Below are 14,461 nucleotides of genomic sequence, written 5' to 3'. Positions count from 1 at the left end.
ATCCACTGTACTCTTTGCTTCAAATTTTAAAGGAAATTTTTATAAAATTTAGTCCAATTTTCCTATGTCATAACTTTTTGACAAATTCATTGGCTGCAGCACCATCATTCTTAGATTTCTACAATATAGTTGTATAAGATAATCAGCATTTTATTTCCCTGACTAATCTTCCTCCAGTATTCTGAAAATTGTGATCTATCACTTGGCTATAAATACAGATGCAGTCATATCTCCAAAATTTCAAGATAAAAGAACCAAGAGTTTGTTAAATAAAAATGATTTAATTATGGTCATTACTTTTAGTCATTACATGAATGATATGAAACAAATCCAAGTGAGAAGAGAAATATATTCAACAACCACCACTCGTAGGAGCATCGAAAGACATAAATTTTCCATTTGATTGCATTACAGGATAACTTTTAGGTGCAACAGAAGTCTTTTCACTTTCGCCATCAGAATCACCCGAACTGTCCGTTTCCCCGGCTAACTCATAAGTTTTGCTTGGCACATCCATTGTATGGCTCAAAACAGTCTTTTCTTGATTGCTTGGTGGCTCCACAGGTTTGCTGGCAGAAGAATCTTTTTGTTCCAAGTATTTCTCCCAAGTGCTCAGTCTTTTTTGTTTTTCTACTTCAGACTCAACAACTTTATACTTAGTCTTGCCATCCCATGTCCGAGCCGACAGCTGACGGGCAGCAAACCATCTGCCATTCATCAGGTTGATGCATTCGTCTGCCATTTCCGGCTCCGAAAAGGTCACTGCAACCACACCTTCAGGATTCCTCTAAAATTCAGATACATGCAAGTTACAATTAAGGCAAAATAAAGACAAACTATTATATTTCGAAGCATTATAAGCTGTGCTGTAGTTAGTAGTGGGGGGAAGCATACCGACCCCCGAAAATTTGTTCTTTTTAGATAAAATAATGCAAATGTGATATAAATTGGTTTCAAACCACCATTACTTTTGGTGAGTACCCCTAAAAAAACTTTCAACAACAGCACTGATTATGAGCGAGCTAAGGTATGTTAAGTAGCACTCAAGCTTATAATAGTGTGATTGCGGAGAGTTGAACAGCTGCTCCGCCTTTTTTCAGAATTGTCCTTTTTTGTTAAGGGGCGATATGGAGAGGAAAGTTGAAACGGAATTTGCAAGTGCATCACTGGTTCCTGAGTTTGAATATGTCACCTTGGAATTTAAGAAATTAGCCGAAGAGGTAAAACATTTTAATTTTGTGCAGTCAAGGCGCTGATGTCTCATTGGACAGGTCATATCCTATTAATTTTAATTGAAAATTAGCGAGAGTAGGGTTGCAATAAAGAATGCAAAGCTTGTCATCTTTGATTTTTTGCCAACTCAATGCAATTACTGCTGTAACTCAAACTTTTCAGGTCTAAATAATCACATAACAAAAATATACAAGGAGTACTTTTATTTTTTTATATTGCTAAAATGTTGCTCAACTCCAAAACATTGGCACGCATCCTTTTTTCCTTCTCTACCTATTTTAACGAATGGACTTGTTTTCTCAAATGATTGACAAGACTCATTTGTTTGCAGTCGGACTATAACCAATGTTCAACCAAATTATATTCATTGAATCTCTAATTATTATTACCATTGAAAACAGAAATTATTTCTTGAGTTGAATAAAAATTAAAGAAAAAGGCAAATGCACCAAAAAGCAAAAGATTTTTATCTTCCATCCAGAAATGTTGGAAATGAAACGAAACACTTACATCATATATCACAACTTTCTTCACTTCTCCACACTTCGAACATTCTTCCCTAACATCCTTTTGGTAGTCCAAAAGCAAAGTTGCATCCTCCTAGGAGAGAAGAAATATTCAAATAAGAGAACTGCCATGTTTTTATGTCAGATATTTTAAGCTTCAACAAATAAGGAAATGATCAAACAGTAATCCAAACCCAAAACCTTTATCATAAATGCTCACATAATGCAATAAACATGAATGAAATTGAAGGGCTCTATTTTTTTGAAATTTCAAAAAAAGAAAGTACTGCCAAATGTAAGACTGCTTTGAATTTGCTACTAAAATCTTTAAATGGAACGCTTTTCTTAAAAAATCATTCCTTTTGTAATTTCAATAATATAATATTCAAATCAGAAAATTTTCAATTCTTCAAAGAAAAAAATATTTTTTTTTAATCATATTTAGAGACATCAATTGGTTTTTAAGGTATTTAACGGATGCATAATCTTTTCATACAACATCTTCAATTTATTGCCAACTAGATAGTAGTGGAGAATTCAGAGGTCCTAAATTAATGAAAAAACTTTTACTTTCATTTGAAACAGGATGCTACACCTTTAGTGCTCTTTCTAGAAATGAAATATATTTAGAACAAATATTTAAAAGGTAAAGAATCTACTCAAATGGTGGCTAAACTAATTGTTACAATGAAGATCTGGATATAAGTGACAATTTACTTCCAACATTTAGGAAAAATATAAAGGACACAAATTAGAACTATACCTCAAATTCTTTGGGATCAAACATGTTTTTAATAATTACAGTGTTTTCATGTCTTGATCTCATTCCACGCAATTTATCTGGCCTCCAATCAAAAAGTCTGAAATGAAAATCCAACTTATTAGTCTAAAATTGTATTATCAGAAAAAAATCCAAAAAAAAAAAAACCAAATGAATAATTTGTGAAAAACCAAACTTGCTCTTCAACAAAATGTAATGATTTCTTCAATTTCCAAAAATTTCTCTATTTCAGAAATTTCCCATACTTGATTAGCAGACTTTTTTATATCCTCATACAACACAGCAGTGCTGCCCCACCTTGTTTTAACCCAAGAGCCATACCTCGCATACCTGCCAACCTTCGAGAAAAAAAATCCGGAAGATATTTTTATCCAGAAGATTTTAACGCAAAATAAAATCGGACAGGACACCTACTCTTTTTACATTTAACAATATTATATTAGTTATGAATTTCATATCAATTGAACTTACTTTTGTTTAGTAAATATTACTTGTATTGCTTTCTTTAAAAGTTTGGAAATAACGTTTTTTACTCATACTCGTCTTAAAAAAAGAAGGAAGCAAAAACAATGCGAATGAGAAGATGAAGATGATAATCGTCGTCGAAATTGGACCCCTAGTTGCCCGCTGCGACGCTCGCTTCGATTGGATTCTGATGAAGTCATGCGCTGTATCCCTCAGTGACGTCATAATTTTGCCTCACGTCTTCTTGTGTGATTCTCCTATGGCAACCTCTCTTTGGCTACTTGGCCTAAAATGTGGTGCCGTGTTCCACAAAGGTATCGTTAGCGCCATAATTGGCGAGATACAATTTTTTTCCTACAAAACATGAAAAATCCGGAAGATTTTGCTCATAACCGGAAAAACGGAAAAGGATATGAAAATACGTAAAACTTCCGGGAAATCCGGAAGAGTTGGCAGGTATGACTGCGTATCCTCATATATATAATGGCCAATGATCGAGTAATACTCCTGATGTCATCGACAATGAAACGTGCCACGCCATAATAATATGATTTGGTAATGTTTAAAGAGCAGGGAAAGGCTTTATTGTAACAAGGCTGAACTGGATCCAGTAACTTAACAGTTTTACTGGTAAGACTGTCATTTTAAGGGAATGAAGAAACAAAAAAAATGGTCAACAATGAATGCTAATTACTGGAGTTAAGGGTTAATCCACTGGAGTTAGGAATTTAAACTATCAAAATATCTCCAAACAAGCAATTGCATCATTCAAAGGTTGAAGTAATTTTCACCCGTCATATCTTGATGCCCGATTTTCTAGTTAAAAATAATCTTGATGATCCATATAATCTTGATAATCCACCCTCAGAATATCCATAAAATTTAAATATACAGTTGCAAAAACAGACCATAAAAAAACTACCTCACTTGCAAAAATTTACATTTTTACGAATTTCTCAAGAAATACGGGACCAATTGTTCGGTAACTTTTGTCACATAAAAGTTATGCTTCAAATGAAATGTTTCAATAAAAATTTTACCACTTGTGCATTTAGGGGACCAGCAACAGATTTTTAAAATTAAAAAAGTTTTTTGCTCATCCTTCACTGTAGATAGCTGTGAATAAGCTGTAAATTTCAGCAATAATTTTACTTACCACATACAATAATTTATAAAATTATTATTTGTTAAAAGTATCACTTATATTCATGAAGAAATAAGCATTTCTTTCAAATTATGTTCGCACGTTTTTGATTCCTAGCACATCGACTTTTTCACCCCGTCTTATCGAACTTTCAGAAACTTGAGAGCATAAGAGAGAATCATCATACTAAAATTTGAAATAAAAATTTTGAAACTCTGATGAAATATGAACATTTAAAGCAATTAATTTTTCAATGCACATGCATGAAAGACAACAATTTTTAACTTTCAGAAATTGTATAGCCAACAGATTTGGCATCATATAAAACTATTCCAGTTTAATATCATAAAAAATTTAAAGATATCGGCAACTTAATAAGCAACACTTCAATTATTTTCGGATAGGCAACAAATCCTAAGGGGTTGTTCACAAATTATCTGTTTTTATCATGCATCACACTGGGTTATTGCTAACAAGTGTTACTAATTTGAGAACGATCCATTAAAATTTCACACAGCTGAGAATCATTAAAATACAGCTCATTAAATTGACGATACCTTTTTTAATTTTTAAGAAGATATTTTTAAGTGGAATTTTTTTATAAAATCCAAACTGCTTGGCTATGAAATTTTAAACAATTTTTTTTTATAAATTGAACATGAGCAGTGAGAAATTAACTGCTTAAATGTTTATATTTTGTCAAATTTTCAAAATTTTAGTTTCTAAATTAATAATTATCTTGTATGCTGTTAATTTTTCTGAAAATTTGGTAAGCCAAGACAGAAAACTACATGAACGAAAAAAACATGGGTGCAAAATTAATATTTTTTAAAGAAATGTTCATATCTTCATGAACATCAGTGACACTTTCCTTGAAAATCTATATAATTATTATGCATAGTAAGTTAACTAATTGCTGAGATTTATAACTTACTCCATGCTATTTACAATGAAAGATGATGAAAAAAAAAAGGTTTTTAGTTTCTTTAATTCATTACTGGTCCCTTAAATGAATGGGTGATACATTTTTTTATATAGAAACTTGTCACCTAAAGCATACCTATGATGTGACAAAAATTGCAGAACAATTGGTCTTTCTTTTTTTGGAGAAATTTGCAAAAATATAAAAGTGCAAGATTTTTTTTTTTTTTTTTTTTTGGGGTCCACCACTGTATTTAAATCTTTTTCTGCATCACATGGGAAAGCAAGGAAATGGAAAGGAAATTATAAACCAAGGATTGTTGTTATTTTGTCGACCATTTTACAATGAACTTCTATTATGTCTAAGTAGCCAGACATTCATTGTCTTAACTATGTTTTATTTAACCAAAAGATTTGTGCAATCTCTGCACCGCTAGAACACATTTTGAACAACAACAGAAAAACAACAAAACAAGCTTCCTTATATAACTGCGGAGCAGCTCCATCTCAACAAATTTACATATTTCGCTACAGTCATTACTTGAAAATTGCTTATCTCATTAATACAAAGTGCCCATCTGTTTCTTTTAGAAACTAAGTTCAAACTACATAAATCTGAATTTGCAGTAATTTTGAATAAAAACTACCAGATGTTTTGGCAAGTTTCAGAACATAGTTTTCTATTGGTAGCATTGAACATAAAAACATGCCACATGGATCTACTTTGAGGGTCTCACATGGCCCGTCGGTAGGGTAACACTGATATAGAAGATTTGTAATAGAATGTGGGATTGTGCAATTAGTGCAATGTTTTTCAAAACAGCACTTAACAAAAATCCGTTTGCAGGTAGTTCCCTCAAAAATCTCACTTAACATTTTGAACATTGTGGAAAATCCTATCTTGGATTTAATATTCACTGCTCAAAAGTAATGCAAAAATATGCAAACAAAATAAGAATTTCAACACAAATTTAGAGGTTACTAATTAAGCTTAATTTAAAATATGTTTATAATCAATAGGAACCCAAACCAAACTTCCCTTTTTTAACAAGTACATGAATAAATACAAGCAGAAACTAAAATTCTATTGAGAAAAAAAAAGCTGAAAGAATTTTGTAGGTCATACAGAAAAGACTAAGAAAGCTCATTCAATTCATAAAAGGTAGAAATAGTTTCATTTACTGAAACATAAAAGAAAACAGAAGAAAAGGAATGAAAGGGAAAATAATGAGCAAGTAAAAAGCAAAAAATTGTACGACATTATACAGTAAAGCCCCTCTTAACAGACACCCCTCTTATGCGGAAAATTTTTAATTCCCCGATTAAAAGGCAAATGACATTATTAAACCCCTGTCCTGCAGACACCTCTCTATTAAGGACAAAAAAAAATTGACCTGTATTGCCCACATTAGAGGGGTTTTACTGTATTTGGAAAATAAAATCAAGAATTAAATAAAAATAAATCTAGCCTAAAACTTGCATAAAAGAAAATGAACACAAAATTCATACAAAGAACAACAAAAAACTTGCCCTTAGAGTATTGATTACAATGTTATTTATGTAGAAAATATATTCAGAATACATATTGCAAGTAACTTGATTTTTCAAGTAAGTATTAGTGGTTCAAAATAGTATTCAACTGAATTTTCAGAAACAATATTATTTTACATGAAAATATCAGCATTAATCAAATCAGTAACTGAAAAACTAACTGGAAATGTTACATACTTTTCGATTTTCTTTTTCATTTTTTCTTTATCCTTTTGCTTTTTTTTTCTAGGTTTCTTTGAAGGATCATAATCTCCCTTCAGTTCAAACTGAGCACGTTCAACGTGAATCTGGTGATTACCTTTAAATAGATATCCATCCAAAATGTCCAAGGCCAACTTAACTGATTCAATCTAAAAATGAGATGATAATTTGATCAGAATCTATACTATTTTCTCTACTATATAGTATCATTGGTAAAAGTAATACAATAAAACACTTCAACTGAATGATACAGTATACAAATTTAAAATAAAATTATTTTTAGAGGGAAAATATTGAAAAACGATTAAAATGATTTCTTTTAGTCAACAGAAACAAGTCAGATGCTGTCAGCAACAAAATGACAACATGATTGGTAACGAATTCTACAATTTGGGGGCATGTAGCAATATGTTTGCTCCCTTGCTATATTAAGGTTAAAATAGGTTTTTCAGAACGATATTTTTAACTAGTCGTGCCCAAGCTTTGTGAAAAGGCATGAAAAAAGATCTTTCTTACTACTGTTTTCAAATTTAGTTATAAAAAATTATACTTTTAAAACAACTGTAGTATAAATTTTCTCCTCTCCCTCCCCACATTTTACTTACTTTACTATGATACAGTGCTGATGGGCCAACTAATGCATAATGGGTCATTTCACTGTATTTTTGACATTTATGTAGAGTCCGTAACGTGACTTTTTTTGCCATAACTTTTTAATTTACTGTTTGATTTGCAAATTATTTTAATTTAAGGTGGTGTATTGGTAGGAAAAGCTCAAAATAAAATGATATGCTAATCAAACAGTAAATTTAAAAGTTACGGCAAAAAAAAAAAAAAGGTCGGACTCTAGATGAATGTCAATGACCCTAATGCAATATTAGTAATTACAGATGAACAAACCAAAATAAAACAATTTTTCAATTGCACCATTGGGTTTTCTTCAGGGCCCTTGTGCTCACACAGTTAACACATTCTAAATTTGCCAAGGAGTAGATTTGTACTTTGGCTAATACAGAATTTTTTTTTTTTTTAGAGGGATTAACTTTCCAAACAAAAAGAATACAAATTAAAATGATATTTGAAAAATACATTAATTAAATGCAATAAAAGAGAAAAAGAAAATGAATTATATAACACACAAAATTGTAAATATTTACAGAGCTTTAAAATGGAGGAATAAATAAATCAATTAACATATTAACGATAATAATTTATTTAAAACAAAAAAACATATTAAAGAATTCTGGAATTCTACCAGATTTTCTGAATCAAGCTAAGACAGAGAGAGGTCTGATTCATTTAAATGCAGATCTCATAGCATGGTCTAACGAAACTTAGTCTCAATTGTTTGCAGTTCTGTATTTTGTTTCTGATTGAATTTTGCATGTTTGCCACAATATTATTTTTTCCATAATATTAAAAATATATAAAAGTCATAAAATTTGAAGTAATGTTAAACAAAATAATTATACCATGGAAAAAAGAAAGAAAGAAACAAAAAGAATGTACTAACTACTTACTTTAATGTAGCAACACCTTGCATCACCTTTTAGAACCCCATTAGAATCTCGATACAATTTTATTTTGTACTTCATGGTGTCTGGATCCTTCATGACGAGGCCACATTTTCCCATGAGTTCCACAAACTCCTCTTCAGTAGTATTTTCAGGTAATCCAGACACATACACATTTGTGTTGTGATCATCATCTACCTGAAACCAAGCTGAAAAAAGAAGACACATTAACAACGTCTTTAAAAGATATTTCAAAACAAAAAATTACGAAAATAGTTAATGCAACACACAAGATTCATTCATGTTTCTTAATTTGGAAATGAAAAACTTTCAAGCAGTTTTGAGGGAGGATTAACTCACAAAATAAATGAGTAAATAATAATAATAGTTAGTAATAAGTCCATTGAAAGCCATTAACAATTTAATAAAAACTAAGAAAATGATCAAGTTTTCCTTTTTTTATTTTAAAGAGAAAATTATTCATTTCATCCCCAGTTTTGCAAACATTTTGAACTTCCTCCCCCTTAAATATACCAAAAGGTGTGATTGAAACTGAAAACCAGGGAGGGGAGGGGGCTATGAAATTGTGTGTTGGCGAAAAACTGGGTGGACACCTAATTTTCACCATAGTGAATTCAGGGAGAACTGACAGTGGAAGTAGTAAACAAAGCAGTGTGACATATGGCCATACCGCTGACTGATTGGTGATGGGTGGGCGAAAACAGCACCAAACAAATAAGCCAATTGTCCCAGAAAAGAAATGCCAATCCAATGAGTAGTTTATGACAGTGGTATATGTTGGCGCCAAACAGCAACCCTCTTTGTCTACTTCCTCTATGAATTTTCCCTGAATGAACTATAGCTAGAAATAATATTTCCCCAACAATAAAAGTCAAAAGATATGAATCCAAAAGTTATCTTTTTAACCAATTAAACTATTAAAATGATAAAGATTAATGATCATTAGCTAGAAATAATAGTACAGATGTGATAATATACCCCACCCCCTCCTCCTATTTGGCGATAACAACATCGGGAGAACCGTGATACTGACCCCTTTCCTAGTTTGGAGAGAGCAGAAATCATTTTTCAACACGTTGGTAACCTTGCTCATTTTCAAATGCCATTTGGAATTTTCTGACTTAACAGAATACCCAATGGATTGGTCGTATGGGAGCCATCCTTAGCCACTTAGATCACCAGACCTGACACCAGTGGACTTCTTTGCGGATTCTTAAAATAAGAAGTATACAAAACAGAAGCAGCCAGTTTGCAGTAGTAAAACTAAGAAATCAAATTTCACTTAGAGCAATGGCTGTTTCCATTCACAAATAGTCAAGGGCATGTATCAGGTGTGGCGGCAACCAATTTCAGCAGCTATTGTAAGTTTTAAAGATTGATCAAATGTACTCATTAATGTTAGTGTAACTTTTTTATTATTGATTTTTCTTTTATAAAAAGCACAGGAAAATAATGCTTCTTTTATTCCTACTTATTGTTATATCATAGATTTTTTCACTTAATAAAATGTTAAAACTATTATTTTTATATAAAAATATCATTTTCTTAAACAAAGAAAGCAACATGCTTCCATGGAATAGAAAATTTAACACAAAAAAGTGCTACCCTTCACTGGTTTTCCTTTTTGAACGAATGCAGGTTTTTACACTAATTCAAATAAAAGCCTGAATTTCTGCTGAACTTTTCGTATAGCAGATTCGATCAAACTCACACTGTATATAATATATATTTTTTGAATATCTCTGTCAGCATCATTTCAGTTATAAACAAAATAACCAAGCAAAAAAAGGAAAGAAAAGGAGCTGCAAAGTATTACTTACTAGGGTCATTTGCTTTTCTTTTCTCTCCTCTAGAAGCAGCCACTTGCTGAGGAGAAGGCTCCTCTTGAGTTTCTCCTTCGGGATTTTGATAGGTATAGTTTGCTTGGTATTTAGCAATGAAATCATCATCAACCTTCAAGGGAGATGATAAAAATTATACGAATGTAATTAGAATATGTTTTTCATTTTTAGGAGCAAGTAACCTTTTCAAAATGAAAATTACAGAAGCAGTTATAAAAAAATTGCCTATTTAAAAGTATACATTCATATATTCTCAGTCAAAACTGAAAGTGAACCTTCAAACTTCCAAGTCGACCCCAAGTAACAAATTCTTAACAACGAACAAATCAGACAGTACCTTTATCATTATTTGCCTAATACTATATCTGGAGTGTAAAATGGCAACAGGTTTAGGCTTAAAAATAATATGACACTAACCTTGCATTCACTCTGATAAAACTAGGATCTCTTTATACACAAAGAACTGATCAGATGAGTAAACTCCCAGTAGTAGAGTAACAGAGTTATACTAGGCCGATGTTTTGACAGTTGCAAAAAAAAAAGAACGTTTAAGTTGAGACATAGAGCTAATCTGCTGTGGGAAGGTGAAAGGCAGTAAGCTGCCATTTTCTTATTTTTCTGAATTTTTGTCATGTATTGTACTTTAGCATTATTACATAAGCTAGATAATTTGGTTTTGCTGAAAATTAAGCACGAAAAAAAAAAGTATAATTTCAACATGTTTCATGTTTCTATTATTAGTGAAACTCTTTTCTTCAAACACCTCAAAAACTCATTTCTGCAGATATCGCCCTTTACGTTCTCACAGCAGAAATATTTTACTTCCTTGCTGACATATAGGTGGTTGGTACAACATAAAAGTGGGGAGAGAGGAAGTCAAAGGAGATGCAAGGAGGATGGGCGAGTGGTAAGCGCGCCCTTATAGTTGAGTTTGTTGCGTAAATTGGACAATTTTATTACAGTTCAACGTCATTATTGATTAAATGACCTTCTTAAAAAAAATAAAATTAAAAAAGATTAGGAAACTGCCTCAAAATTTTTGTAGATAATCGACCACATTCGACTCTATCCCCCCCCCCCAACTCAAAGTTTCATTTTAATATTTATGAAATAACACAAGAAAAAATATAAAACACAAAATATAAAACATAAATAGTCAAACCTGCCTATAACGATACTCTGGGGACCGAGAAAAAATATCGTTATAGACAGATTATCGTTGTAGACAGTTTGAATAAAAAAATTTCAAATTTAAAAAATAGTTTTATAGCCTTAGATAGAACTTAAAATGAAAGTTTTGCGAAGTAAAAGGTATAAAACTGTGTATCAAAGATATTATGAACATCAGTTTATTTTGTAAGAAATTTACAGAATTTTTTTTTTTTTCAAAAAAAAAATGTATTGATTAATTTTTTTTTAAATACTTTTTTTACGCAAATCACGTCAAAAACGAATTTTGCTTAAAGCATTGTCTTTCCAAATCACCCGGAACCTGTCCTCTAAGAATGAAAAATGATTCAAAACTGATGGAGTAAGAAAACTCCCTCGTTCATAATTGGGCGCACTTTCCAAAAGATATAAACAGCTATACACATTTCAATTGTTGCTTCTTCCCCTCTCCAAGCTACAAAATGGTAGATAACATTAGAAATAACCCGTTCTTTTCTTATCTCACATTCCAATCATTATGGAGTCGATTTGTGAGACAGAAGAGAAAAAAAATCAGGTTCTTGGATGAGCTTACTAAAGAGAAAAAAATATCGTTGTAGACAGGTTTTGTTAGAAAATTATTATTGCTGTTTGCAGGTTTAAGATGCATTGAGTAAAATAGGAAATTCGCGGGAACCAAATAGAAATATTGTTGTAGACAGGTTTATCGTTATGGACAGTATTGTTATACACAGGTTTTACTGTATTAGGTCAACTTTCCTTGTTTTAAACTCGTGAATCCATCAATATACTATCCTTATTCAATTGATCGAGTTTTGAGTTAAAAAAAAGTGGAGGGACAACGTCCTTTTACTGAAAGTGAGGGGGCAGTCCCTTGCTTTACCCCCTCCCTTTCCATACAAGCTGCTTAGCTTTTATGATGTTACTATAAAACAACTATTACCATTGAAAAACTCTTCACAACTGCACCAAATTTTTGATTATCAATCTCTCCCAAAATAAATTGTGCTACAAAATGAGAAGTAGGTAACATAATCTTTCAAATGTTTAAAAAGAAAACCATTAAAATAACCAGGCACATGAAAATTCTCTACACGGTTCCAATGAAGTCGATTAAAATTTATATTAAGCTAATTTTAAAATAAGAGCATTTAACTTACTTTTGGAAACCATGCTTGTTTGTCTGCGTCCCATTCGTACACAGTTCCATCATTTGGATCAGTGTAAGTATACGGATCTGCAACTCCGCCGTCTGCTTGTTCTTTTCGCCTCTTTTCTAATTCCTCTAGTTCCAATTGCTTGGCAAAATCTTCATCAGCCATCTCAGAGATTAACAAAAACTTCCAAGCACAAGAATCAATGGCATATATATTATGCAGTGACCGACAAACACAACTGTTTACATTCGTCTACTTACACATCACAGGATTCTTGCTTTACTCAACAGCCTGATTCTTCACAATCCGACGAACTATGCTCTAACTTAAATACTACTCCTATAATATCTCATGTACATGAATTTTCTACAAAAAAATTTAACCTCGCTGTGTTTGTCATTCAAATTAATCAGAAAAGTAGCACAAAGTTTACAAATTTTGAAAGCAAAAGCAAAGACAGTTACAAGTACAGTTACAATTTGGACTTACGCCGAAGGGAGTATTTTAAAACCGGAGCACAGATTCGTTCTGGATCCTTCAGAACCTCCTTCCCGTAAAATGTTAAACGTTTGTCTAAAATTGCGTTTTTGAAACTTCAATGTCGAAAGTAGGGGGAGGAGGAATTGAATTCAACCTATAAAAAAATTTTCTCGGGAATCCCTTAAGCTCCATCCGTTACCCTAACGCCGATAAATGTGGTCTATAATCACGTTTTTAAAGCTTCAATTTCTAGAAAGTCCCTTGGGACCCCTGTACCTTTTGTTCCCCTAACATCAACGAAGAAAGTCTAAAATTGCGTTTTTAAAGCTATAAGTTTCAAAAATTTTCCGGGGGGAGAGCCCCCGAACCCCTATTTTCTATAGATCAAAATTTTTCTTTTTTTTTTCGATGTCGTCCCCCCCCCCCCCCCCCAAAAAATGAACTTTTTGTTGGTTGTGTGTCACTGAAATAGAATACCACTTTGGTTCAGGGCATAGGTCACTGATAACAGGGTGTGTACACTGTGCAGATTTTTCATTCCTGGAATCCTGGGAAACATCTTTGGAAGATGGAAAAATCATTTCTTTTTCTTTCTATAGTTCATGGAATTATTCGCGAAGTAAAACACAAGCAACTTATAAAAAGAAATCTGCACTTTAGGATTACAAAACGTAAGCACAACTGTTTGGTGCCATTGATCGTGTAAACTATAAACACAACAAAAGAGGGTCAGCATATATTTTGGGAGAGAAGTTTCATGTTTTGAAACTTCTCCGGATGTATGTGCGCATTACTCTCTGTAGATCGGTTCCGTTTAAACTGAATAACATACATACATTGCATTTAAAAGTTATTATGATTTCTTAAATTTATTAATTTATTTTTTGAAAAGGTAATTTTTTTCATCATTTTAATTGGATGGCCGAATATAAGTCAAATAAATTTCCATTGGAAAAAAAGTTTGCCCCCCCCCCCACACACACTTCATCTGGCCAAGTTACGCATCTGGTAATCGGTACACTGTATTATAAAGACTAAGGGAGTCAGAAATTTCGTTCGGAAAATATTAATCCGGATTAATAGCGAAGGAATTAAACGGCAACTGGAAAAACCAGGGTTTCCAAAACTTTTCCGACTTGCGGCGCCCTTTGCTTTGATGTATTAGGATTTTCTCACTATACCCTAGTCTATGTGTATTACCCTGGTGTGCAGAAATTAAGGATGAGACGGTTTTTTCAATATAACTTTGTACAAAAGCTTTCCAAATCAACACATTTAATACTGTAATAAGATACCCAATACGTAAGGACATGGGTAATGTAAGCAACACTTACTAAAAGAGAAATCAGATGGATAAAAAGAAGCTTCATTGAAAAAGTATCATGGAGCGCAATGCGACTGAAGGCCGAAGCATCCCTGTGATGGGTGTCCAGCAAGAAACATCCGGTCTTTAGTAGGGGATATGATCTCCCCCGA

At 32.4% G+C, this 14,461-nt stretch overlaps 1 protein-coding gene across 1 annotated transcript; it reads right to left on the bottom strand.

Annotated features, from left to right (window-relative positions):
* Nucleotides 1-277: 277 nt before the first annotated feature.
* LOC129220281 (HIV Tat-specific factor 1-like) lies at nt 278-12,941 on the bottom strand. The gene is made up of 7 exons (XM_054854669.1): nt 12,509-12,941; nt 10,158-10,290; nt 8,323-8,525; nt 6,779-6,951; nt 2,503-2,599; nt 1,744-1,833; nt 278-787 (listed from the first exon to the last, which is right to left on the bottom strand). Exons 1-7 carry the CDS (start codon nt 12,668-12,670, stop codon nt 353-355), a joined length of 1,293 nt encoding a protein of 430 aa, XP_054710644.1. The 5' UTR covers nt 12,671-12,941; the 3' UTR covers nt 278-352.
* Between the last annotated feature and the right edge of the window lie 1,520 nt (nt 12,942-14,461).

This window comes from Uloborus diversus, chromosome 4 (assembly GCF_026930045.1).
Source record: "Uloborus diversus isolate 005 chromosome 4, Udiv.v.3.1, whole genome shotgun sequence".
Lineage (NCBI taxonomy): Eukaryota > Metazoa > Arthropoda > Arachnida > Araneae > Uloboridae > Uloborus > Uloborus diversus.
Note: the sequence above shows the minus strand (reverse complement) of the source record. Positions and strands in the feature narration are given on the sequence as shown.